The sequence below is a fragment of the Dendrobates tinctorius genome, unplaced genomic scaffold, assembly GCF_039654945.1.
Source record: "Dendrobates tinctorius isolate UK_male_01 unplaced genomic scaffold, ASM3965494v1 ptg000070l, whole genome shotgun sequence".
Taxonomy (NCBI): Eukaryota; Metazoa; Chordata; class Amphibia; order Anura; family Dendrobatidae; genus Dendrobates; species Dendrobates tinctorius.
In genome coordinates this window covers 70718802-70746379 of record NW_027361738.1, presented here as the reverse complement: position 1 = coordinate 70746379, position 27578 = coordinate 70718802, and the positions used below count along the sequence as shown (strand labels likewise).

The 27578-nt window shown below is 42.9% G+C and overlaps 1 protein-coding gene across 2 annotated transcripts in view; it reads left to right on the top strand.

The window, feature by feature from the left end:
• Positions 1 to 27578, top strand: part of MALRD1 (MAM and LDL receptor class A domain containing 1) — a 586417-nt gene that overhangs the window by 278981 nt on the left and 279858 nt on the right. For both annotated transcript variants that reach the window (XR_012233447.1, XM_073581848.1), the window contains exons 23-27: positions 2402 to 2512; positions 6829 to 7042; positions 18080 to 18327; positions 19429 to 19723; positions 19890 to 20135. Coding sequence is in view for 1 of the 2 variants with exons in the window: in XM_073581848.1 (XP_073437949.1) it covers positions 2402 to 2512; positions 6829 to 7042; positions 18080 to 18327; positions 19429 to 19723; positions 19890 to 20135 (1114 nt within the window). In the remaining variant the exon portion in view is untranslated. The remainder of the gene's footprint in view (positions 1 to 2401; positions 2513 to 6828; positions 7043 to 18079; positions 18328 to 19428; positions 19724 to 19889; positions 20136 to 27578) is intronic.

Below are 27578 nucleotides of genomic sequence, written 5' to 3'. Positions count from 1 at the left end.
GCATCCAGGGATGCTTGTTGTAGTTTCAATTCTATCTCTTGCTCAGCAAAGGTGCTTCTTGCTTTTGCCGCTTCAGCTTTTGCGCGGGCAATAGCGGCGGCATTGCTGACGGATGATGTCTTGGAGGAACCAACTCGTGATCTCGTCTTGAAAGAGGATGCTCATCCTTGAGACATGATTCAACAGTTAGGTGACCGCTGTGATATCCCTTTGTCGGCTCTGCGTGGATAATGGCGGGCTCCGTATGGTCTGATTATTTGGTCCGACCGTTAGGAGGTTGCTGCAATATCCGTGTGCAATAACCGTATGCTTGGATAATGGCGGGCTCTGTAACGTCAGATCTTCTGAGCTTGTTCTCAGCAGTTGTTTCACTATACTGTCCTCATACACGTTAGCAGGGTGTGCAATGAGACATGTAGCTAAACCCCCTGTTGTCTTTAAAAAAAGAGGCTGTAAAATTGTAACCTTCTTTTATTGATTGCAGATGTAACAGGAAAGGGTGAAACTATAGGATGCAATAACAGGAGCATTTCAGAATATATAACTGCACAGAGCATAAAAATACAGATAGTCTGCAATACACAGTACCATGAGGTAATACATAGGTACCATGAGGTAATATATAGGTTCCATGAGGTAATACATAGGTACCATGAGGTAATACATAGGTTCCATGAGGTAATACATAGGTTCCATGAGGTCATACATAGGTTCCATGAGGTAATACATGGGTAACATGAGGTAATACATAGGTACCATGAGGTAATACATAGCTGATGATTACCTATTTAATACAATAAACGTTATAAACACAGGATTATAACACCTATTATACTGTCCTCATACACGTTAGCAGGGTGTGCAATGAGACATGTAGCTAAACCCCCTGTCTTCTTTAAGAAAAGAGGCTGTAAAATTGTAACCTTCTTTTATTGATTGCAGATGTGACAGGAAAGGGTGAAACTATAGGATGCAATAACAGGAGCATTTCAGAATATATAACTGCACAGAGCATAAAATACAGATAGTCTGCAATACACAGTAACATGAGGTAATATATAGGTTCCATGAGGTAATACATAGGTACCATGAGGTAATACATAGGTACCATGAGGTAATACATAGGTACCATGAGGTAATACATAGCTGATGATTACCTATTTAATACAACAAACGTTATAAACACAGGATTATAACACCTAGATAGTGCTTACCAACTATGCTTAGAGCAGGCTGTTTAAGAAGCATGAAGAACACGAATGGTGTAGTTTCTCCTAAGACTTGTGGAGGAATAATGGCTGCTGTTCCCCTCACAGTGTCATAAACAAGACTATGATGTAACAGGAACAATCCCACAATACATTGCAAATTAAACTAGAATCTATGCATTAAACGGCCAGCAGGTGGTGCTGTTACCTTACAGTATGAAATATATGAAGGATTAATACACACAAAAATGACTTTCTAGACAACAATTATATGGCTGGACAGAATATGAATGATAACACCAAATCTTTTCCTCCACTCATGGTTAGTGATTGGGTGAAGCCATTTATTGTCAAACTACTGTGTTTTTCCAAATGACCCTGAACAAAACTTTACATACCCTGATGATTTTGACCTGATAACATGCACAGAAGTTGACACAAATGGGTTTGAATGGCTACTAAAGGTAACATCCTCACCTGTGACCTGTTTGCTTGTAATCGGTGTGTGTGCATAAAAGCTGAGAGAGTTTCTGGGATCCAGACAGACTCTTGCATCTTTCATCCAGCTATTGACGTTTCTGGATTGTGAGTCATGGGGAAAGCAAAAGAATTGTCAACGGATCTACGGTAAAAGGTAGTTGAACTGTATAAAACAGGAAAGGGATACAAAAATATATTCAAGGAATTGATAATGCCAGTCAGCAGCGTTGAAACTGACTAACAAATGGAAAGTCAGGGGAACGTAGAGTTCGTAGAACTCGTGGAGAAAGGTTGAACTTAATGGAGCCGTGTTTTTTACAACCCATATAACCATGTATCTTTGTAAGAGAACATGTCAATCATCTCTACTATTCTGTCATCAGAATGCTAACACAAAGCAGAAGAGAAATACATATTTTTATATTTGAGACAGTTACTGTTTGTACAAAGAGCCTGGACGTGGCAAGCAAAAAATAGACAGATGGTCAATCTTTAGAAAGTTGCACTAAATTCCATAAAAAGTCTGGATCTCATCAATGCCTGCTATAAAAGAATAGTTTTTTTTATTTTAAAATTGGCTGTACAAGTTAAAAATGCAGAAATGTATTATAGAAAATCTATATATTGTGTGAAGCTGTTATTCAAAATGAGAAGATGTCTATGCACGTTTTTATTCCTATAGTCTAATGATACGTCTATCTTCAATATTGCAGGTACTTATTAGACTCATCAATGTGACTTATGAAGTTTGGTTCCAAAGTGGGAAACAAGGAGCTAAATGGAGGAGGGCAGAAGTTTACTTGGGGACATTGTCTAACTTTCAGGTTTGTATATTTGTGTTACATATTTAAGAGGTTTTACAGTATTGAAGCATTGACGGTTTGTCGTTAGTACAGATCATCAGTGATTGAATGGTGGGGATTATCAGATTGTGCAGGTGGTTCATTGGAGAATGACCCCTTCCATGGCCTAAACAAGGTATATTTTAGTGCCCTAGGCAGATGAAGCTGATGGCACCCTTCCCCACCCTTGATGAACCCATAGCCTCAAGGGTCAGTGACTTGGAAGGTATCGGGCCGTAGGAAGGCGCTATGCAGCTGAAGTGATTGAGCAATATCAGGGTTTTTTTTCAAAGTGTGCCCTACTCGGGAAGGCAAACGATAGCGCCCTGAGCCGGTGACTACCCTGCCTACCCCTCATCCTGGCCCTGAACCCTTCATCTATTGCCAATACTTAGATGCAATGATTGTTCTGCTAATTGGGCTATTATTGTAGTTGCAGATTTCAGCTTCCAGCAGAATCATCAACACTCATGGGAAAATAAACTGTTTTGCTTTTGTCAGCTTAATTTTCAACATGGGGGATTCAGGAAAGAACGTCATGCAAACCAGAGAGGTCACACGATACAGTCTAGTGAGGACATACACACATAACAACAATCTGTAACAATTAACACAGTGCCGTCTGCAGTATGTAGGCCACCGAAATGTCTATTCCAGTAGACAATTGCCATGATTTCAAAGGGGTTGTCCATCCATCTAAATATTTTCAAAAGCTTAAAATGATTAAATAATAAAAGAAATCATACTTAACCTTACTAACACCTCACTGGTCCCGTAATGACTTTCTCAAGTGTTTCATAGATTTCTGATCTTTCTGCTCCAGTGATGACGCAAATGTCACAACAGCAATTAATCACTTATGTGTCACCACCACCAAGGTTACCACTGCAGATAATGATTGGCAGGAGGGATCACATGTTCATGACGACACATCACTACTGGAGCAGAAAGGACAGAAACCGCGTGGGTCCCTGGAACCAATAAAATAGGACTATACTATTTTTATTATTTAGTTGGTAGCGGGGGAATAAACTGAAAAGCACATTGTGATGAAAGGAGCAATCCAACACCACCACCTTGTCTGCTCTGAGATCTGGGGGAATGCGAAAAATTGTAGACCATCATAAAAAGAGAGCAGCATCGGCTATGGTGTCCAACTGCTAGATCCAGATTTCAGTGAGAGACAGAAGGTGAAAGAGGTTGTCCACTATGTCTACATTGATGAACTATCCTTAGATCAGGGTTATCGGTAGCGGCCGCCGGCCTGAAGTACTCACTTGCGGAGTTGGCTATCGTCTGACAGTGGCCACTGCAGGGTGCTACAAATCCACCTCCTCCTATTGATTTGAATAGGAAGCAGATGTGCAGTACCCTGCCTCGGTCACTACCAGAAGACAGAGCAGCTTGGCAAGTGAGTACTTCCGGATGCCGCCGACACTGATAACAGCTGATTGGCGAGGGTGCCGAGTGTCGGACCCCAGCCGATCAGACATTGGTGACATATCCTAAGTATACGTCATCAATGTAAAAGTAGTGGACATCCAATGGAAGAAGTCTTAGGTGTAAGGGAGTTTCTTGAACGCTGACCATGAGTTCCAGATGGTCGAAATAAAAGAGACAAGAGAAGGCATGTTGTTCACATAGGTCTTGAGGAGGGGGCGTGATGGAGTCAGATGCTCCTGATTAATGAAGAGGTTCATGCCTGTTTATGAATGAAGTGAGGTTTCTAGCATAAGAAACACCACAGCTCATCATGAATTAGAGGAGCTGTGTCGTCACACCCCAGCCGCATCCCCAGCCCATCCCTGCTCCACCGAAATGGAAACTGGCATTAGAACGTCAAAAGTCACAAAACGGCAAAATTCTGAGTTGCACCTAAAGTTTGCAACTTTTCAAAGCTTTTAAGTCAGAACCTTGAAAGCTTTGATAAATCAGGCCCATTGTGTCAACACAGCTGATCAGTGGGGGCACCAGGTGTAGGAACCCGAGATCTATTATTGATGATCAATCCTGTAGCTAGGTCATCAAATACCTATGACCAGATAACTCCTTTAACTCTTTATGGGCATCTTGTAAACAAATCTCAACTTGTCGTCTCTCATTGGTTTCGGTGCAAAGAGCTGGCATATAAAGTAGTCTGGAATTGGAAACAATGACTGCAATAGGAGCTTGGTGATACATTTCCTATTCTGTTGCCCTCACAATATTCCCCTTGGAGTTTAACAGAATGTCTAATTTACTGGAGTGAAATTGAAATATAGCACCATAAACAATGTCAGCGGCAAGGTAATTAATTGAACATACCATATGCTCCACATTGTGTCTCCTAGCCAGATAATTAAACCGATATGTATTTTCGTTTGAGTATCATGTTTCTCTTACAGTAGGTCTTGGAAGATAATAATCTATCAAATGTTAAATAGGAGATTGCCACTTGCCTAGGTAATGAAGCGATCTGTGACAAGAGCAGATATTTTTAGCATAAGATTTTGTTATTAGCTTCGAAGTTTAGAAGAGTTAGACAACGTTAGAAAATACTTGGATAATAAAACTTTAGCTAGCACAGCACTAAACCAAGGTGGGAATATCTAATATATAATTACCAATAAACTCTGTCACTCACTTCTGGCGCTTGTGTCGCTTCCACAATGCACCGCGACCGAAAGTACACCGACCGTCATATTGGAACACCCAAGTTATGGGTATTCCGATATGGCGGCCGGGATTCTTATCCCCACCAAGCCGCGTGTGCACCGCTCATTGGCTGAGCCGCCCGCCGGCTGAGCCGATAAGCGGTGCCGTGCAGGATTCAAATCGCCCACCATAGCCGCCGCACGCTCATTGGCTGAGCCGCCTGCCGGCTCAGCCAATGAGCGGCGCGGGATTAAAATCCCCAGCCAAGGCATGCGGCACCGCTCATTGGCTGAGTCACCCCTGGCTGCGCGGCTTTGGGGGGATTCAAATCCCGCGCGGCACCGCTCATTGGCTCAGCCGGCGGGGTGGGGGATCCCGCGCCACTCATTGGTTGAGTGCCAGGGGTGTTCAGCCAATGAGCGGTGCCGCGCGACTTTGGCAGGGGATTCAAATCCCGCATGGCACCGCTCAATGGCTCAGCCGGGGGATTCAAATTCCCCACCAAAACCGCGCGGATGTTCATTTCACCACACTCCTGATGCAATAGCATCGGGCCTATTTGTAGTATAGTATAACCACCAATATGTAGTCATTATTATCACAGAATAACTTGGACTACATATGGATTGTGTAACTCTTAGCTCCTGCGGCTTAGTGGAAAATCTGTTACACAACTCACTGCCTATCATGTGTTACTCAGAAAAAGGGGCCTTTGGGCACTTTGAGAGACCCTAATTCCAGCAATGTATCATTTACTGGTCTGCTTTCTGTACTTTTTTTTTATAAAATCAATGTTTTAGCAGTGTTCAGAATGCTGAGCTCTGTATAACTCCACCCACGCCACTGATTGGCAGCTTTCTGTGTACACAATGTGTAGGCAGAAAGTTACCAATCAGAGGTGGGGGTGGGGGTTATGCAGATTCCCTTTAGGATTCCCTTTAAGTATCTTGTGAGCTGACTTGACCTCTTTTCTCTTGTGATCATGGGGGTCTTTTTCAGTAAGAACATACTAATCAGCAAGTAATAGCATATTCATGGTAGATGCCATAAAGAAAAGCTGGCCAAAGATGCGCTGGGGGGGAATTTTTACAACTTTTTTCTCCTCTTTGGTCTTTGGATCAGTCCTTGGTCTAATGCTGATGAGGCCTCGTTCCAAGCATGTGCACATTCTTGGGGCGACACATGTTATTGTCATGACCACGTGAAATGTAGTCACTACTGAAACATGTGGTCTAAAGACTGTTCCAAAGGAGGCTGGGAAGAGAGAGAGAAGTCAGCAGGACAGATGAAGGGTGGAGTAGGACAGGTGAGTATGGCCTTTGTTTATTAAACTCGGGACATGGAGAGACCAAAATAATAAACTAACTAATCCAATTTTCTTTGGACAAGAGCAAATCTTCCCAAAACAAATTTCATAAGATTCAATCTTCTCTACCCAGCACAACAAGCAAATCAGTATCATTGATTTCATTGGCCACTGTTTAATACTTCACTCCCCTGCGGAGCCGCTGTAGGAAAATTAAATACTTGCTGCTCGATTTCTCCCCAAATTCAGTGTCCTAGAAGTAAGACAGCCATTGATGTAATTTCTTCACGAAAATGAATACCACACTGAAAGCAAGTGTCCTGCAATATTTCATTTTCAGTAACATTTATTTTTTTAGATTGTCCTTCAGGCTAAACGTGGTGTCAGTTATGTGGGAGATGTCAGCGTGGATGATATTTCTTTTGAGGACTGTTCACCAGTACTAGTATTGGACAAGCAATGTACATCCGAGGAGTTTAGGTGCTCCAATAATTATTGCATTCCCAAGAATAACATGTGTGACTTTGTCAATGACTGCTCGGATAACTCTGACGAGGACCAGCACTTGTGCGGTAAGTGACTACAAACTGGGCAAACAAATGACAATAGTTAGATTAACCACAGGTCATTCTTACATTTTTATTTACAATTTTACACATTTTATTGCTCAGGCCTTGTATATACAAACATTATACAGCCAGGGCCAGTTTCACAGAAAAGTATTCTGGTGCACCAGTACAATATAGAGCCTTCAATTTGCTATTTTTGGACAATGTTCCTGTTTAAGCCCACATTAAACCATGAAATAGTGCTAATACAATACTACAACATAAAGAACACGCTCAACTATCATGCATTTCCTTAATATTGTGTAGTTTTGAAATAATATTCACAAAAACAATCAGCAAAATATTTCCATATAGATGTCATCGAATACTGCCATAATAATTCAGAAATTAAACCCCTATATAATGCAAAGATAATAGTACAACAAACAGCCCACAATAACCCATCAGGCAGTTCTTAATGGAGTTGTCCAGGACTTAGTTTTTTGGCCAATAGTGTAAAGGCAAAACAAAAACATGAAGGTTGTTGCTAACAGAGGCAACTGTTTTACCCGTCACCGGCTCAAGAGATCACTGACTACTCCTTCCAGCAATTCAGCTGCTCCACGTCAACAGAGCAGCTCTTCTTCTTCTGGGCTTCTCTGTCAATGAAGCGTGACTGCCAACGTCATGCTAATTAACATCCGACTCCCCGCAGTTAGGCAGCAGGGAGCCGATTTTCAATCAGCATGATGATCAGCAGTCCTGCATTGTCAACAGCGTAGAGTGGAAGAGAAGCCACTCCTTTATCAATGTGATGTCACTGAAAGTTGTTGAGTCGCCAACAAGAGCGGTCTGTTACCTATCTTTGCAGGCAGAGATCGGCAGCGGGCACAGAGACATAGTAAAAAAAAAAATAGTCCTAGATAACCTCTTTAAACATGGTGCAATTAGCAAATTATACTTTCTAAAATGACTGACATAATACATACTGTACAACAAAATTATTCAGCCCCCATTTGAAATGTTGCAAAATTTACAAACTTTCTACTGAATGCAATAAACCAATCAAACAAGAACAATGTAAGTAGCTCAACACGACTAGTATAACGAGTGGTTCCGCCAAATTCAGCACAAAATGTCACTTTTTATGAATACTGCAATCTCAAAATTATTTACCCACTTCATGAAAAGCGACTTTCATGCTTAGTAGAGCCCCTCCAGCTTTTTTGACCTGATGCAAATGTGAGGCTTAGTCACTCAGCAACTCCTGACAGCGTCCCTGAGGATCCCTAGCCCAATCCTTATTGACAAGGGCCTCCAGTTCAATAGTATTGCTAATATTAAATTGGACGTCATAGAATCATAGAATGATAAAGTTGGATGGGACCTCCAGCATCATCGTGTCCAACCCCCTGCTCAATGCAGGATTCACTAAATCATCCCAGACAGATGTCTGTCCACCCTCTGTTTGAAGACTTCCATTGAAGGAGAACTCAACACTTCACATTGATCACCCTCACTGTCAAAATTTTTTTTCTAATATCTAATTTGTCTCCCACCATTCAGTTTCATCACATTGCTTTTAGTGTTTCCTTGTGCCAATGAGAATAAAGCTGATTCCTCTACACTGTCACAGACCTTGATATATTTGTAGACAGCTCCTCTCAGTCTTCTCTTTTGCAAGCTAAACATTCCCAAATCCTTTAACTGTTCTTCATAGGACATGGTTTGCAGACCGGGTTACCGTTCTGGTCGCTTTTCTCTGAACTTGCTCCAGTTTGTTCATATCATTTTTTAAATGTGGTGCTCAGAGCTAGACCCAGTATTCCAGATTAGATCTGACTAAGTAGTAGTAGAGGGGAATAATTACTTCACGTGATCTAGACTGTATGCTTCTGCTAATGTGACCCAGAAATGTATTTGCCTTTTTTGCTGCTGCATCACACTGTTGATTCATGTTCAGTTTATGATCTATTAGTATACCCCAATCTTTTTCCCATGTGCTGTTGCTTAGCCCTGTTCCTCCTTTTCTGTATATATATGTTTTTTTCATTTTTCTTGCCCAGATGTAGGACAATGCATTTGTGCCCGCTAAAAAACATTCTGTTAGTTGCTGCCCACTGCTCCAGTTTATTAGATCTTTTTAATTCCTCTCTCTCTTCTCTGTTATTAGCTATCCCTCCTGGCTTTGTGCCATCAGCAAATCTGATCAGTTTACCCTCAACTACTTAATATAAATCATAATGATGTTAAACAACACAGGGCCCAGGACAGAGCCCTGTGGTACCCCAATTGAGATATTCTTCCAACAGGATGTGCAGCCATTTATGACCACTCTTTGGGTCCGATCACTAAGCCAGTTATGAACCCACCTAACAGTTGCCTTGTCCATTCCATACTTAGTCATTTTTTCAATATGGATGGTATGAGATACTTTGTCAAATGCTTTGCAGAAGTCAACATATACTATATCTACTACATTTCCCTGATCCACCCAGTCTGTGATTCTGCCATAGAAGGAAATTAAGTTAATCTGACATGACTTATTAGTTACAAACCCATGCTGACTCTGGTTAATCACTTTATTTTCATCAAGGTACTTACATACATGTTGTTTAATAATTTGTTCAAAGATCTTTCCTGGTATAGAAGTCAGACTCACTGGCAAATAGTTCCCTGGGTCCACCTTCTTCCCCTTTTTGAAGATAGGGACAACATTTGCTCTTCTCCAGTCTTCTGGGACTTCTCTTGTTCTCCAAGAATTTTCAAAGATTATGGAGAGTGGTTCAATAATTTCCTCTGCTATCTCTCTCAGTACCCTAGGATGTAATTCATCTGGACCTGGTGACTTGAATTCATTTATGTTAGCTAAGAATTCCCTCACTATCTCTCTGTTTATAGATAGTGTGGATTATTTTATTACTTCACTGTTACAGTGGAGATCAGTTGATGTTACATTTACTTTCTGAGAGAACAGAAGGAAAATAGGAATTTAAAAGTTCGGCCTTCTCAACATTATTTTTACCACTTTCACCATTGTCATTTCTTTTACTTTTGACATATCCCCAAAATCCTTTTTTATTGCTTTTGTCATCTCTTGCTAGCCTTAATTGATTATCATCTTTAGATAATCTGCTGTGTGCCCTGCAGGTTCTGCAGACAGCATTAGATTCTTGTTTAGATTGCTTTCCTCTTTCCATTTGGTAAACATTTCGTTCTTCCTTTTAGGATGTGTTCAAGTTCTGTGTTCATCCATCCTGGTTTGCTTAAATGCTTCCTATTCTACCCTCTTTTACAGATTAACGATTATGCTTTGAGAATCTCATTTTTCAAAATTTCCCATCTTTCCTGGACATTTCTGTCCTTAAAGATATCCAGCCTTTGGATCCCTCCAATCCTCTTTCCGAGTCCCTTAATATCTGCCTTTCTGAAATCCAACCTTGAAGTCTTCAAGAGTCTTCCTCTAATTATCAAAAATTCTACGATAGCATAATTCCTGCCTCCTTGGGTCCCAGCCACTCTTACCTCCTCAACCATTTTCTCCCTGTTTATAAGGATTAGTTCCAAGGCAGCAAATCCCTTTGTTTTCTCCTCTACCTTTTGAAAACTAAGCACCAACGACTCCTAAATTTGAATTTAATTTATCAAAAATATTTAAAAATGCTCAATGGCATCTTCACATTTCATTAAACATAACACTTTGATGTATAGCGTGATATTATGTTATATTTAATGATGTTTGGAAATGCCATTGAGAATTTTAAAATATTTCAAATAAAGTTGTTTTTAGTTTTTTTCTATTTTTGCTTCATAATGTCCAGTCCCTTACGAACATTTTAGAGGCCTTTCTTCCTCACAGGAAGTATAACTTTTTCTTTTAGGATTTCCTAAAACTTGGTACAATCTTGTCCTCACATGCTACAGGTTTCCTGTTCCTGGGGAAGCAAAGCAGCCCTAAAGCATCAACAAGACTCTAACATGCTTCACTGTATGCATCACTGAGTTACCTTCATTCTTGACTGAACGCATTAGCTGGACTCCACCATGCTTCTGTGTAGGCATTATCCAGTCTCCACCATGCTTCACTGTAAACATTGTGGTGTGTGCTTTTTGGCTTATGCTTCATCTTTCTCTCTACACTTACTGCTAATCCACAAGACTTAAAATTTCCAATTATGTTTCAGTGTTCCACTGAGCAAAATCCCAAAATGTGTGTGGCTTATTTATATAGTTTTACTTTGCTTTTGGGGTTATTTTCATTGGAAACCCTTGAGAAACAGGATCCAAAGATAATTTCCTATTTTTCAACCACTAAAACCAGCCCTAATTAGGAATCTATAATACAGCAGGTTTAGAAAGTTATAGCTCCATAGTGTACATCTGTTTGCCTCTGCTGTCATGCTGATTTGTAAAGAGGCTTTTTTCTCTGGTTCCTCTGAAATTGGACAGAAATAATTTTGTTCCCATTTTCCATCTGATGCTGTATTGAGGACATTGTTTCTAACCAAGAACACGTTTAGAATATGGTATAATGGGCACCATATGGCGCTGTACAGCGTACACGTGACTCCATAATACAGGACCTTATGGACTATAGTTAAGTTCTAAACATCCAATAATTCTATATACATGGATCTACATTATACGTGAAAAATCAATGAGTATAGTCTCCACATATTTAGTATTCAAGACACTGTGATTTTAATATCCGGCCAGATGTCCTCCCCATAATAGATCTAACTAAGTGACAGTGACCTAACCCATAATTTCCAGGGTTGCATACAGAAATTACCAACAGGACTATACTAAAAAAGGTGTTCATTTTCCCTGCAGTCAATATTACATCCCTTTAGAGAATAAATTATATTTTTGCTTATCATATTTTTGGGGGAATTGGATCGTCAGTATGTGCATTAAGTCCTCATGAAGAAAGGGGCTAAGGCTGGTTTCACACTTGCGTTTTTTTGCGCTGTACTTTAGCGCTAAAAAACGCATGCGCTTTTTTCCCTATATTTTGCATGGGATGCGCTTATGTGCGCATACACATGCGTTTGTATGCGTTTTTACGCGCATGCGTTTTTTTGTGGTGTGCGCTCGGGCGCACAAAATGCATCCTGTTGCATTTTTTGGGAGTCTGACTTGCCTCAAAACACGCATGCGCGCGCAATGCGTTTTTTTACAGCAAGACACCCATTATAAGTCTATGGGTGCGCATATGTGCGCATTGGCATGCTCATGTATGCTTTTTTTGCGCATGCGTTTTTTTGTTGACCACTGGTTAGACAATGGAAATTAGGGGTTTGGGTTAGAGTTAGGGTTTGTTAAGGGGGTTTGGGGTTAGGGTTAGGGTTTGGGTTAGGGTTAGTATGGTTTGGTTAATGGTTAGGGTTTAGGGTAAGGCTGGTTTCACATTTGCGTTTTTTTAGCGCTGGAAAAAAACGCACACCTGCGCATGCGTTTTTTCCCCTATATTTAACATGGGTGCGCATACCTGCGCGCTGGTAAGCGCATGTATGCGATTTTCATGCGCTGCGTTTTTTTGGGGTGTGCGTTGGGATTTTCCAGACGCAGCATGTTGCATTTTTTGGCCCTGCAAAAAAGCGCATGCGCACATATGCGCACGTTTTGCGCTAAAAATGGCCATTATAGCCTATGGATGCGCATATGTGCGCACTGGCATGCTCATGTATGCGTTTTTTTGCATATGCGTTTTTTTTTTAAAACCATGGAATTTAGGGGTTTGGGTTAGAGTTAGGGTTAGTTAAGGGGGTTTAGGGTTAGGGTTATGGTCAGGGTCAGGGTTAGGGTTGGGGTTTGGGTCAGGGTTAGGGTTAAGTATGGTTTTGTTAAGGATTAGGGTCATGGTTAGGGTCAGAATTAGGGTTAAGTATGGTTTTGTTAAGGGTTAGGGTCAGGGTTAGGGTTAGGGTTAGGGTTAGGGTTAGGGTTAGGGTCAGGGTTAGGGTCAGGATTAGGGTTAAGTATGGTTTTGTTAAGGATTAGGGTCATGGTTAGGGTCAGGATTAGGGTTAAGTATGGTTTTGTTAAGGGTTAGGGTCAGGGTTAGGGTTAGGGTTAGGGTTAGGGTCAGGGTTAGGGTTAGGGTCAGGGTTAGGGTCAGGATTAGGGTTAAGTATGGTTTTGTTAAGGATTAGGGTCAGGGTTAGGGTCAGGATTAGGGTTAGTATGGTTTTGTTAAGGGTTAGGGTCAGGGTTAGGGTTAGGGTTAGGGTTAGGGTCAGGGTTAGGGTCAGGATTAGGGTTAAGTATGGTTTGGTTAAGGGTTAGGGTCAGGGTCAGGGTTAGGGTTAGGGTTAGGGTTAGGGTCAGGGTTAGGGTTAAGTATGGTTTTGTTAAGGGTTAGGGTCAGGGTTAGGGTTAGGGTCAGGGTTAGGGTTAGGGTTAGGGTTAGGGTTAGGGTCAGGGTTAGGGTTAGGGTTAGGGTTAGTTAGGGTTTAGGGTTTGGGTTAGGGTTAAGTATGATTTGGTTAAGGGTTAGGGTCAGGGTTAGGGTTAGGGTTAGGGTCAGGGTTAGGGTTAGGGTTAGGGTCAGGGTTAGGGTTAGTAAAGTCATGGTTTGGGTAGTGTGAGGGGCCACCTAAAAATGTTGGAAAAAAACGCAAACGCGGTAAAAACGCGCTAAAAACGCATACAAACGCATAAAAACGCTGCGTTTTTTTCATGCATGCTCATAAAAATGCTTGAAAAAAACGCAGCAGTTGTATGCTTATGTATGCGTTTTTTCAATGCGTTTTTTTGCGGGAAAAACGCGCTGCAAAAAAAAGCAAGTGTGAAACTAGCCTTAGTTAGGGTTTAGGGTTAGGGTTTGGGTTAGGGTTAGTAGGGTTTGGTTAAGGGTTAGGGTTAGGGTTAGTATGGTTTGGTTAAGGGTTAGGGTTAGGGTCAGAGTTAGGGTATGGTTTGGTTAAGGGTTAGGGTTAGGGTTAGGGTATGGTTTGGTTAAGGGTTAGGGTTAGGGTTAGGGTTAGTAAAGTCATGGTTTGGGTTAGTGTGAGGGGCCAACTAATCTTGGAAAAAAATGCAAACACGGTAAAAACGCACTAAAATTGCATAAAAACGCTGCGTTTTTTTCATGCATGCTCATAAAAATGCTTGAAAAAAATGCAGCATTTGTATGCTTTTGTATGCGTTTTTTCCATGCGTTTTTTTGTGGGAAAAACGCGCTGCAAAGCAAGTGTGAAAGTAGCCTTAAGCATACAGTTTTTTTTTGTTATGGGACCCAAGCTCAGTTAGCCCTATTCCTAAAGCTGCAGCCACAAGAAGTGTATTATTACATGACGGACAAGCAAATGAATGGCCATCTATTTATTACATGGATAGATCAGTGGCTCCCTGCTCTGGCTCATAACACATAAGTCCAAAGTGAGAAACCTTCCTCCTGCTCTCCGTATAATATCCATTTGCTCAAATAGCTGTTTTAGGCTTCCTTCACATGTCCATGTTTCCAGTACGTGGTAAACTCCTTTAGGCTCATTGACATCATCACGGAGGAGAGCCAAGCTGTGAGAGAGAGGGAAATGGAAACAAGGGATCTGTATTAAAGGGTTAAAGTGCTTCTAAAAAACAAGCAACTTAGTTGTTACTAAAAATCTCCACTCTTAAGAACAGTAGAAGGATTTTTAACTTTTTATCTCTGGATGTGGCCAGATTTAGCTTCCCTGCTCTTGTCTTAGAGGCAGAGTGGCCTCTGCATGCGGCACATGAGAGCGAACAGTTCAGACTAGAAACGCAACAATGCCTCTTATCCGCAATGTCATGGAATGTCAATAAGGCGTGTGCTGCCCCTTAGCAAGTAGGAAGCTGAGAACGTGAGACAGCGCCTTTAAATGTTATAAACATGGCATCCAAATTGACCACTGTATGTTTCTCATATTTCCTATGATTTTTAACGTAAAATCCTTGTCATTAGTTGGTGCTGATTCAGGATATTCTAAACTTCTTCTATGAGGGTAAGAGAGGCCATTAATAAAGCAGCAATACAAGGAAATGCCAAGTATGTCATAAAGAACGTCAGTGACTTCAAAATTTACTCAAAAGATAGCTCTATGTGCCAACATGAACCTCCGGATTTTATAAATACTGTTTTAATTTACTTTCTCTACAATGTAGTGTTTACTCTGCTACCATTTACCTGCCATTATATTCTGTATCTGGGGTCTGAAGCGTAACGTTTCTCCTTGTGGAGAGTGACAAGCCAAGCCTGGCATGTCACAGTGCGGAGACTTATAGGCCATGCATTCTCCACTGGGAAATTAAATATGCAAATTGTCTCTTCAGAGGGGAAGAGGACTAGAACTCTAGCGCCAACTATTGGAAGGCACCAGAGTTCTAGTCCTCTGCCTATCTGAAGAGACAATTTGCATATTTCATTTCCCAGAGAAGCATGAATGGCTTATAAGTCTCCTCACTTTGACATGCTAAGCTTGGCTTGTCACTCTCCACGAGGAGAATTATGAAGTCAATGACATTCTTTATGATACACTTGGCTTTTCCCTGTATTGCTGCTTTATTAATGGCCTCTTTTACCCTGATAGATGAAGTTTAGGCCTGGATGTCACTCTTCACAAGGGGAAACATTACCCCTTAGACCTCAGCCCAGAGTCTCTCACCTAGCCAAATCAGATCTCATACTTTGCACTAATGAAGGGCAACATCCTAAAACATCGTGTCTGCAAATTGAGATTCTGGTTTGGCTTTTATCCTGTCATATTGCAAGACTCGTTAAAGAGTCAATATTGACTTTTTGGATCGCTGCTTTCAATAAGTGGCACTAGCGTTCTGGTGAGACAATTTGCATATATAGAGATCAAAAACACTCAGTGAGGAATATTATCAGGAACATATAAAAGGTGTCAAAAACTTTTTTCCTATTATTGCGTATGCTTTTCTATTTATAAGGTGACACGAACTGCAGAATATTAATCTTTGAGCAAACGTATGTGTATCATGCCCCAACACAAAGTAGATATTCTATAAATGCACTTGTGCTATTACTAGTAAATCAAGGCCATTGTGTGCCAGGAAGCTGCCGATTCCTGAACTGTTCCCATTTCATTGAGGACTAAACTACTCAACAGTACTGGCTTCAGTTCAATATTGAACCAATAAACAACTAGTGTGCCGTGCCCTCATCTTGTTCCATATTCTCCCCTACGAAAAATGCCTACAGGAACTTAACTTTTATCATAAGTGTAATTAATAGATTCTGATCAGCGCTGCCTCTTAGTGATGTCATGATGTCACCACAGGTGGCAATTTCCCCTGGTTGCGGGATCTCCTATGGATGCCCCGTTTACAGTGGAAAATAGTTTAAATTATAAATATAAGCTAACTGCAATCGCTTTTAAGATTCTGTCGTACATTTACATGAAAAAAAAAATTAATTACTTTGCAAAAAATACTAAAAGAATGAAATACAAAAAAGAGAAGAAAAAAAAAAGCAACGACAACTAAGCCATAGCCACAATTTACCTTGAGCACGCATGACACTAACCTAGAAAAAAATATAAATTACCTACCTAAAAAAAAGTCACTTTTTGTCTCACAAAAAAATTATTTTGGTAGCCCAATAACTGATAGCTAAAATAAACACATGCGTAAATCTTTTTATGACCACTTCAATTCCTAGTCTTGTTTTACTCCATCTCTGTTATTGAACACATGAATATATGCTTTACACTCTGTAATGCTACTGTCACACACTTCTTAGTATCTGATGTGGGCTGCGATTGCAAGTGAAAAATGTATCTCCTCTTACTCAACCTTGCACTTGATCTGTAACTGCAACGTGAGCATAAATCACGCTCTAAGGCTACTTTCACACTAGCGTTGCTTTGCGCTGCGCTGCGTGCGCAGTCCAAACGCATATAAAAAACGCATCAAGCGTTTTGCATGCATTTGCTTATTTTATGCGCATGCGTTTTAACCAGTTTGACTCTTAAAAAGCCTGCAATTTTAAACGCTGACGTACGCTTGTCCATGCACACGGCCGCGTTGACATAGACTGTAATGTGATTTTTTTGCGCATTCTGTGCGCTTTTGTGCACATGCGTTTTTTTGAGGCAGGCTGGGCACACAAAAAAATGCAACATAGGCGCACACTGCAAAAAAACGCATGCGCACAAAAACGCATACAAACGCTAGACAATGAGCACCATGTTAAACATAGGGGAGCATTGCGCATGCACATGTATGCGCACGCAGCGCAGCGCAAAAAAACACTAGTGTGAAACCAGTCTAACAAAGTCCACAAACTGCAGATACACAACACACTACCACTCATCAGACATACGAGGTGAGTAGTCCATAAAAATATATTACTGCCCAACGGTTAAAAGGCTACACACTCTCTGAAAGTCTATGGACTATTTGGAGCATACAAGGACCAAACTTATTAAGGTTTTAAACTTTAATATGAAAAAAGGTATAAAAAGGAAAATTAAAGTGATCCACAAATAAGCAAAACAGTTCTAAAATAAAAATGGAGAAGCAAAAGAAATACCTTAAGGTTTCCTTCTAAAGTTATTCTTTTGTTTCCTTGAGGGAAGGAGAAAGTGTTTATGGATTACAACCATCTGGAACTGACCCCCACATCTGAACATCTTTCCATTGTGTAACCCATCTTCTATATGCCTGGTCCTGGAATCTAGTTTCTAGGATGGCCTAGATTGTAATTTTGAAATTTCAGGTCTGTAACTGGAAGATGAGCTAATTAAGGGCAAGCATCTTGCATATTAAATACCTTGTTTCTTTCAACCCCTCACCTCCCTATATTAAATAGTAAATGTCAAGCCTCACCTCAAAAGACAATGTGTCCAAGCTTTGAAACTCGGTTTCACCAGGGTGAGGTGTCAGTAATGACACTTTCTGTAGTCTCAGTGAAAACTTCCTTGTTTCTGAGTTTCTGTAGTAAGACTACATATGCTCTTTGTGTAGATCATGTGATGTCAAGACCTAAACTAATGTTATTTGACTGATGTTATAGTTTCCCTTATAGTTACACTAGTGAATATTCAAACTGTACTTGTGTCTACTCTCTAGACTCCTATTTTGGACGTTGTAATTTTGAGTTTGATCTTTGCGATTGGAAGCAGAATGGTACCGATGATTTTGACTGGAGCATTCGTGCTGGAAGCACCCCAACTCTTGGTACTGGCCCAGTGACTGATCACACTTTGCAGAACCCATTTGGGTTCTATATTTTTATAGAAGGATCATTTCCACACTTACCTGGCCAGAGTGCTAGGCTTTCCGGACCAGTGATAAGCAAGTGGAGCAGAAACTGCACGGTATGTTTGACCTCTGAGAGATAATCAACTTCTGAAACAAAGTGAAAATTAAAATCTATAAAAAGTTTTGATCTATCACAACTCTGCTAAATTATGCATAGTATAAGGACACACAGAAACTGTAATTGGGCTTACCTCATCTGTGATCTTTATCCAGAGATGAGAACATTCTTTGTGATTTACTGATCTAAGAGAAGAACGAGACGTACCATTTTTGTTGTGTACCTTCAACTTGCAATTTACAAAAAACAAATACGGAGGTCAAAATGTCAAACGCATTAGTGAATTTATCATCTCGGGGACTTTTATTATGCTCACGTTATCATGAAAAGCCAATGAAAAAGATAGATTTTAGGACAATGGATATGCCATTTATTCACCACATTTTTAAAAAAATTACAAGTGATACACATGTTGAGTTAGTAAAACAATGCATATGTATTGGAATATGTTATATATGTCTTCAGGGCACCACTACCCCTGAAAACATATACAGTAACAAATTGTGATTTTCTGAGTTAGGTTAGAATTCTGAAAGCAAAAATCTAAATTTTGAGGGAAAAAGACAAAAATCTAATTTAACCCCTTACCATTGAAGCCAGTTTTCAATTTTGAGCTTTAGTTTATTTTCCTTCTTCCAAGAACCATAACTTTATCATTTTTTCCATTAACATGGTTCTTTCAGGACCTTTTAATTGCTTCCCCGCAATCTATCAATCTATGGGGATCCCAGTAGTTGGACCCCCTGCAATCAGTAAATAGGGGATAACTTAGGCTACTTTCAGACTTGCGTTATGAGGCGCAGGGTCGCCGCTAAGCTCCGCCCCCAGCTGCCCTCCGGTCAGCTCCTCCTATGGGTGCATGATGCTGCATGCGACCAGCGTACCCTATATTTCACGTTGTTTCGTCATGTGCTCATAGGAGAAGCTGACCGGAGGAGGCGCGGCCGAGGACGGAGCTTAGTGGCGGCCCTGCGCTGCGCCTCATAACGCAAGTCTGAATGTAGCCTTACAATTACAATTTGTTCATCTATGAGAAACATTAAATAATACCCTTTAACTAGTTCTTCTCTCCGCACTTTGGTTGTCTTCTTTTCCACAGATCTTCTTTTACTTTCACATGTATGGTGAGGGTATTGGATCACTGACCATATATCAGGTAACAGTGAGTGGTCGCCAGAACCTCCTTTTAAACCTGACTAGGGATCAAGGTAATTACTGGCAGAGAAAAGAGCTACCACTCAATAGTCTGGAAGAAGATTTCTACATCACTTTTGAAGGGAAAATTGGCCGAAATCAAAGAGCAGATTTAGCTATGGATGACATTGTTCTCACAAATGAGTGCTTTCCATCCTCGGCAGTAGCCCCAAGTCCTCCAAAGCAAAGACCTGGGAAAGGTAGGACTTTGCAACTTCAAATGTCTTGAATTGTCTGATCTGATTAGCAGGGATGTAAAATATCAGTGGTATTATTCTCTACCAACTATAAGATAAGCCTATTTGGCTAGATTTGCTTGTTATTTATATTGTAGTAACCTAACACCATATTTTTTATTTCTCCCAGAAAATTGCCCAGTAGGATTTTTGGAATGTCAAAATAAAAAGTGCTTCAGACCAGAAAAGTTGTGTAACTTTGTGGATGACTGCGGGGATAATACAGACGAAATACAATGTGGTACCTCATGTACATTTGAAAATGGGATGTGCGGATGGACAAACTCAATAGCTGACAATTTTGACTGGATTTTAGGAGGATATTCATCTCAGTCTCTGAGACCTTCTATGGACCACACATTTGGAAATAAAAATGGTAAGATGTACCATATGCATTATTAGTCAGCAAACGTAGCGATATAACACAAAACAGGTGTTTGGGATCATAATGGTTGATGGGATAGATGTACAGTGGGGAAAATAAGTATTTTATACACTACCAAGTTTTTACGTTTTCCCACCTACAAAGAATGGAGAGGTCTGTAATTTTTATCATAGGTACACTTCAACTGTGAAAGTCAGACTCTAAAAAAAAATAGCAAATCACAATGTATTAATTTTACATAATTAATTAGCATTTTATTGCATGAAATAAGTATTTGAAACCATAGATAAACAGGACTTAATATTTGGTACAGAAACCTTTGTTTACAATTACGGAGGTCAGACTAGAGTTGAGCGACTTTTGTTTTTTTAGGGTCGCGTTTCGTTTCGTGAAACCCGACTTTTCCAAAAGTCGGGTCGAGCAAGATCGTCCGATTATAGGGAAAAGTCGGGGTCGTCCCGAAACACGAAACCCAATGTAAGTCAATGGGGAATAAAAGTCGGCAGTGAGAGGAGGACAGGAAACACACCTACAGTGCCCATTTGAATGCCAAAAGCATCAATTCTTCTTAAGCTTGTCAACCTTAATTAACTTCATAATACAAGTTACGCACTGAAAAATGGGGGTTATTTGGCTAAAGTTGTGGGGGGGGGCTGGCTGCAGGTTTTCATGTGTCCTGGGCGAAAGAGCGCCCCTTTAACACATACCACAACTCATCATGCTCCGATACGGCAGAGAAATAGTGGTATAGTACAATGAAAAATACCTCACTTTTTACATCTCATGACGAGGCCCATCTATTTCTCCATACAGAATCATTGGTCCCATATAATGTTTGAAACAGTATATGATGAGCTCCACATAATGCTACAGTATATGTTGGTCCCCATGGATGAAGCTCCACTGTCTTATGGGCCCAAATAATGCTCCAAACATAATGGGCCCCATTTCTAATGCTCTAGTGTATAATGGGCCCTGTAAATGCTGCTCCAGTGTCTGATGTCCACCTTTGGAATGTTCCAGTGTATGGTGGGCCCCATCTATCATTCTCCAGAGTATAGTGCTCCCCAAAAATTGCTGTCCCAACATTGAAAACAATCAAATAAGTCTCCTCGCTAGGGAATCCCTGTACTTGTCTGGATTCCTCGTCGTCCCCATCTTCCATCTCACTGCACAGTATTTCAACTTTGCAAGTACTGTGATCCTGGGCAAGCAGGGGGGGCCCACTCGTTGGCGACGGCACTGGCACAGGGCCCCTGATAGTACGGTGGTGTGTCTGATGGCGGGTGGGCCGAACCTGCACTTTCATCTGCAGCTTCCTCTTTGTCACCGTGTAAGATGGAACTGTATATGGGAAGGGTAACCTGAGTTTCATCAGGGTCAGATTCAGGTCGTGTAGCGTGCGAGGGGAATGTAGTGGTCTGGGTCAATGTACCAGCAGATTCATCGAGCAGTGGCTGGGCATCAGTGCACTTGTGTCGCCCCCAGGAGTACGGTCGCCACAGTGGCATTACCTTCTTCCTAGGGAGTGTGATGTCATGTTTGGGAGCAACGAAGGATCTCTCTAGCAGGTTAACTGATTGGGCGGCGTTATTCCCACGAGTCATGACCCTCCAAACAGCGTTCATGAAGGCAAAGTGTTTGTTTTACGTGGGCAGTATGGTTGCAAAGCTGAACCTTAAAGGAATGTCCAGAAGGGCACCACCAGGAGTGGAGCCTACGGTTAAATTCGACTCCACCTGGGAAACCTCAACCATGCCAGCTACAGAACAGATGCACACATTGCAAGCTTAATTCCGTTAACGAACGAGACTCCGTCATGCCCCGCGGTCCGAGTCCGGCTTACTAGAGGGACACGTGAGGCTCTGGCACATGAGATTGGCCAATAACTGGTGTGTCATGCCCTTACATGTCCGTGACTGCATGTGCGCTACACTGAAAAGGCCAGCATTTGTCGCTTACAGGTGCAGATAACCCGCTGAACAACGTTAGTGATGGGGATCACTGATTACAATTATTACCCGCGAACAATGATTTCCCAGTAAGTGCAGGTCAACCGCAGTTCTGGAATTAGGCCTAACCGTCATTCCTGAAAAAATGAAAAACTTACGTGTGCAAACCACAGGTGCTGTAGCTTGCTTAACAGCTCGCCAGCCGTTCTCACGCCCAGTATGGATTACACGTGATTGCACAAAGGTGAGAAAGGGTACCGTATCCCCAGATAACATGTATGGATAGCGTACACATTCAAAATATATGTCTATACATCAGGAGGCAGGCTCAGACGGTGTTAGGCCCAGTATGGATTGCACGTGATTGCACAAAGGTTAGAAAGGGTACCGTTTCCCCGGATAACATGTATGGATAGCGTACATATTCAAAATATATGTCTCAGGAGGCAGGCTCAGACGGTGTTAGGCCCAGTATGGATTGCACGTGATTGCACAAAGGTTAGAAAGGGTACCGTTTCCCCGGATAACATGTATGGATAGCGTACACATTCAAAATATATGTCTCAGGAGGCAGGCTCAGACGGTGTTAGGCCCAGTATGGATTGCACGTGATTGCACAAAGGTTAGAAAGGGTACCGTATCCCCGGATAACATGTATGGATAGCGTACACATTCAAAATATATGTCTCAGGAGGCAGGCTCAGACGGTGTTAGGCCCAGTATGGATTGCACGTGATTGCACAAAGGTTAGAAAGGGTACCGTATCCCCGGATAACATGTATGGATAGCGTACACATTCAAAATATATGTCTCAGGAGGCAGGCTCAGACGGTGTTAGGCCCAGTATGGATTGCACGTGATTGCACAAAGGTTAGAAAGGGTACCGTTTCCCCGGATAACATGTATGGATAGCGTACACATTCAAAATATATGTCTCAGGAGGCAGGCTCAGACGGTGTTAGGCCCAGTATGGATTGCACGTGATTGCACAAAGGTTAGAAAGGGTACCGTATCCCCGGATAACATGTATGGATAGCGTACACATTCAAAATATATGTCTCAGGAGGCAGGCTCAGACGGTGTTAGGCCCAGTATGGATTGCACGTGATTGCACAAAGGTTAGAAAGGGTACCGTATCCCCGGATAACATGTATGGATAGCGTACACATTCAAAATATATGTCTCAGGAGGCAGGCTCAGACGGTGTTAGGCCCAGTATGGATTGCACGTGATTGCACAAAGGTTAGAAAGGGTACCGTATCCCCGGATAACATGTATGGATAGCGTACACATTCAAAATATATGTCTCAGGAGGCAGGCTCAGACGGTGTTAGGCCCAGTATGGATTGCACGTGATTGCACAAAGGTTAGAAAGGGTACCGTATCCCCGGATAACATGTATGGATAGCGTACACATTCAAAATATATGTCTCAGGAGGCAGGCTCAGATGGTGTTAGGCCCAGTATGGATTGCACGTGATTGCACAAAGGTTAGAAAGGGTACCGTATCCCCGGATAACATGTATGGATAGCGTACACATTCAAAATATATGTCTATACATCAGGAGGCAGGCTCAGACGGTGTCAGGCACAGTATGGATTTGACGGCCCAGACTACACAGCGGAGGAGCAGGGAGAGGTAAAGATTGCAAATGCTGGGGCCCCCAAGCAAGGGGGGCCCACTCGTGGGCGTCGGTACTGGCACTGGGCCCCTCATAGTACGGCGGTGTGTCTGACGGCGGGTGTGCACCACCACCGTCAGAGACACTTGATTGCACTATGAAGGACCCTGTACCAGTGCCCGCGCCCAAGAGTCGGCCTACCCACCTGTCCAGGGCAACGGCACTCGCACGGTGTCGTGCGCTAGGTGGTGACCCCGGCCATGGGGGGGGAGGCAGCACAGTTAGGGAGTTTTAGAAAGTGGCATATGTTGATGTTGGACATTCAGCTGATGCAAAAGGTGAAATAGGTCAAGTCCCAGGAAGAGGTGGACCAAAGCAAGCCATTTTTCTGTCACCCTTTGTGTCATCAGAGGAAGGTGGGACAAAATCCTTGGAAACCCATGCGTGGTTCATTTTAATGAAGGTTAGATCATCCACATTTTGGGTTGACAGACGGGTCCTTTTTTCTGTCAGGATTGATCCAGCTGCACTGAAGACTCTTTCCGATAGCACACTTGCAGCTGGGCAAGCGAGCTCCTGTAAGGCATCTTGTGCCAATTCAGGCCAGGTGTCCAGTTTAGCGGACCAATAGTCAAAGGGGAATGACCTGTGTGTGAGAACATCGATATGGGAGGAAAAGTAGTTTGTAACCATAGTTGACAACTGCTGTCTCCTGTCACTTTCCATCGATGCAGTATTACCAGTTGTGTGAGCGGTACTTGAAAAATCAGTCCACAACATTGTCATGAAACCCCTGTCTCCAACGCCACTTCTGCTGTGTGCACCACGAACACCTCTGCCAAGCTGCCCCCGGCCCGTACGGCTCGTGTGAGAACCATCACCGCTGCTGTGTGCTGGGAATGCCTCAAGCAACCGATTTACCAGAGTTGCTTGTTTATTAGCCAATATTAGGTCAAGGTTCTCCAGTGGCATGATGTTTTGTAATTTGCCTTTATAGCGTGGATCCAGGATGCTGGCCAACCAGTAGTCGTCATCGTTCATCATTTTGGCAATGCGTGGGTCCCTTTTTAGGATCTGCAAGGCATAATCTGACATGGGGGCCAATGTTCCCGGTGTCAATGATGCACTGCGAATGCTGGTTGGTGGAGCACTTTCTGGCAAATCCACATCCCTCCAGTCACGCACAAACCCTGTACCAGACCTTGCCACGCCAACATTTTCACTTGCCCCACGAGATGCATCCTCCTCCCCTAAGTAATCATCCCCATCATCCTCCTCCTCCTCCTCTTCTTCCTCCACCTCGTCCAGGAGAGGTCCCTGAGCAGACAATGGCTGAATGTCATCAAGGATTCCCTCCTCCTCTTCCTCCTCATCAACATTGGCTGCAGACGCCTGCTCCTTAAGGTGCGTCAAAGTTTGCATGAGCAGACGCATAAGTGGGATGCTCATGCTTAGGATGGCGTCATCTGCGCTTACCAGCCATGTGCATTCCTCAAAACACTGAAGGACTTTACAGAGGTCTTTCAGCTTCGACCACTGCACACCTGTCAACTCCATGTCTGCTCTCAAAGTGCCTGGCCGTGTATCCTCCCACAAATGCATTATGGCCTGCCTCTGCTCACACAGCCGCTCCACCATGTGCAGGGTGGAGTTCCACCTTGTTGCAATGTCGATAATGAGGCGGTGGTTGGGAAGGTGGAGCAATCGCTGCAGCTTCTGCATACGAACGGAGTGTACAGGCGACCGGCGGATGTGCGCGCACAGTCTTCGCACCTGCTGGAGCAGGGCTGTTAACTCCGGATAATTTTTGAGGAAGCACTGCACCACCAGGTTCAAGGTGTGAGCCAAGCAAGGTATATGGCTGAGTTTTGAAAGGGCTATGGCTGCCACAAAATTACGGCCGTTATCACTAACTACCTTGCCTGCCTCAAGATGTATACTGCCCAGCCATGACTCAGTTTGTCGCTTCAAGTACTCAGCCAGCACCTCGGCGGTGTGTCTGTTGCCCAAACACATCATCTGCAACACAGCCTGCTGACGCTTTCCACTAGCTGCTCGATAGGGGGACACATCGTGTGCAACAGTGGCAGCTGCAGATGGAGTGCTCGTACGACTGCGCTCTGTGGACGAGCTTTCGCTTCTGGAGGAGGAGGAGGGTCGAACGCCTACAGCCAACTGTTTCCTATACCGTGGGCTAGGCAGCACTGTCCCACCACCGCTGTCCCCTGTGGACCCTGAATCCACCACATTAACCCAGTGCGCAGTGATGGACACGTAACGGCCCTGGCCATGCCGACTGGACCATGCATCAGTTGTGAGGTGCACCTTTCCGCTCACTGACTGCTTGAGTGCATGGACAATGCAGTCTTTCATATGATGGTGGAGGGCTGGGATGGCTTTGCGAGAGAAGAAGTGGCGACTGGGTAGGTCATAGCGTGGTACTGCATAGGCCATGAGTTCGTGGAAAGCTGTGCTTTCCACCAACCGAAAGGGCATCATCTCAAACGAGATTAGTTTGGCAATGTGGGCGTTCAAACCCAGTGTACGCGGATGAGAGACTGAGTACTTTCTTGACCTACTCATAGTGTCTGGGAGGGTGAGCTGGACTTGAGAGCTGCAAATGGTGGAAGTAGCGGTGGACAGGGCGGACTGAGAGAGGGTTGATGATGGTGATGGAGTTGGTGTTCTTTCTGATGGCCTAGAATCAGTCTTTCGTTGATATAACAGTGGGATTCCCTGACTGTTGTGGCCTTGCAACGACACCTCAACATTTGCTGCTGTGCTAACCGGTGGGCTTACAGTGGGGGAAACGATGTAGCGTTGATGACTACCTTCTTTGTGATCAGTTGCACATGTGGCACTTGAGGTTTGGTGTTGTGTCCACGCTTGCAAGTGCATGCTGGTTAAATGTCTAAGCATGCAACTGGTATTCAAATTTTTCAGATTTTTCCCTCGGCTAAAGGTCTTTGCGCACTTCTTACAGATAACCTTGGCCTGATCATGAGGATTTTGTTCAAAAAAGTGCCACACTGCACTCTTCCTACTTTGGCAGACATTTTGCGGCCTAGCACGCTGTGATCTTTTGACCCTCTGGACAAGCTGTCCAGCAACTCTTTTGATGTTTGGAACCTGTCTTTGGAGTGCTACGGGCCTGCCAGATAACAGCTGTTGCGATGTCGATGTCTGCTGTGGATGCTCCTCATCTGAGCTATTGGAAGCAGCACCCTCTTCCCCCAATGGATGCCAATCTGGGTCAACAACTGGGTCATCCATCACCTCCTCTTCTATGTCATGTGCACCTTCCTCTGTGTCACCGTGTATGGTGGTATAGTGTGCGGGAAGGGGCACCTGAGTCTCATCAGGGTCAGAATCTGGCTCTGTACACTGCGAGGACAATGTAGTGCTCTGAGTGAATGTACCAGCAGAATCATCCATCAGCGGCTGTGCATCAGTGCACTCCATGTCAAATTCATCTTGGCCTGGGTAATTCACCATTTGACTTGATAATCCAGGCATGGTATGTGAAAACAGCTCCATGGAGTAATCAGTAGTATGGCCTGCGTCATCCTTCAATCTTGGTTGGGGTGAAGGACACAAGGAAAGGTGTGGTTCATGAACATGAGCCTCCAATGACGACTCAGTGCTTTTACTTTTTACAACTGAAGAAGAGGAGGCGATAGAGCTGGAGGCTGAGTCAGCAATGTAAGACAAAACTTTTTCCTGATACTCTGCCTTTAAAAGCGGTTTGCCAACTCCTAGAAAACTAAGCGTTCGAGGCCTTATGTAGCCAGACGATGACGCAGGCTCAACACCTCCTGCATTCGGTCCTATTTTGCTCTTGCCACTACCGTCAGATCCAC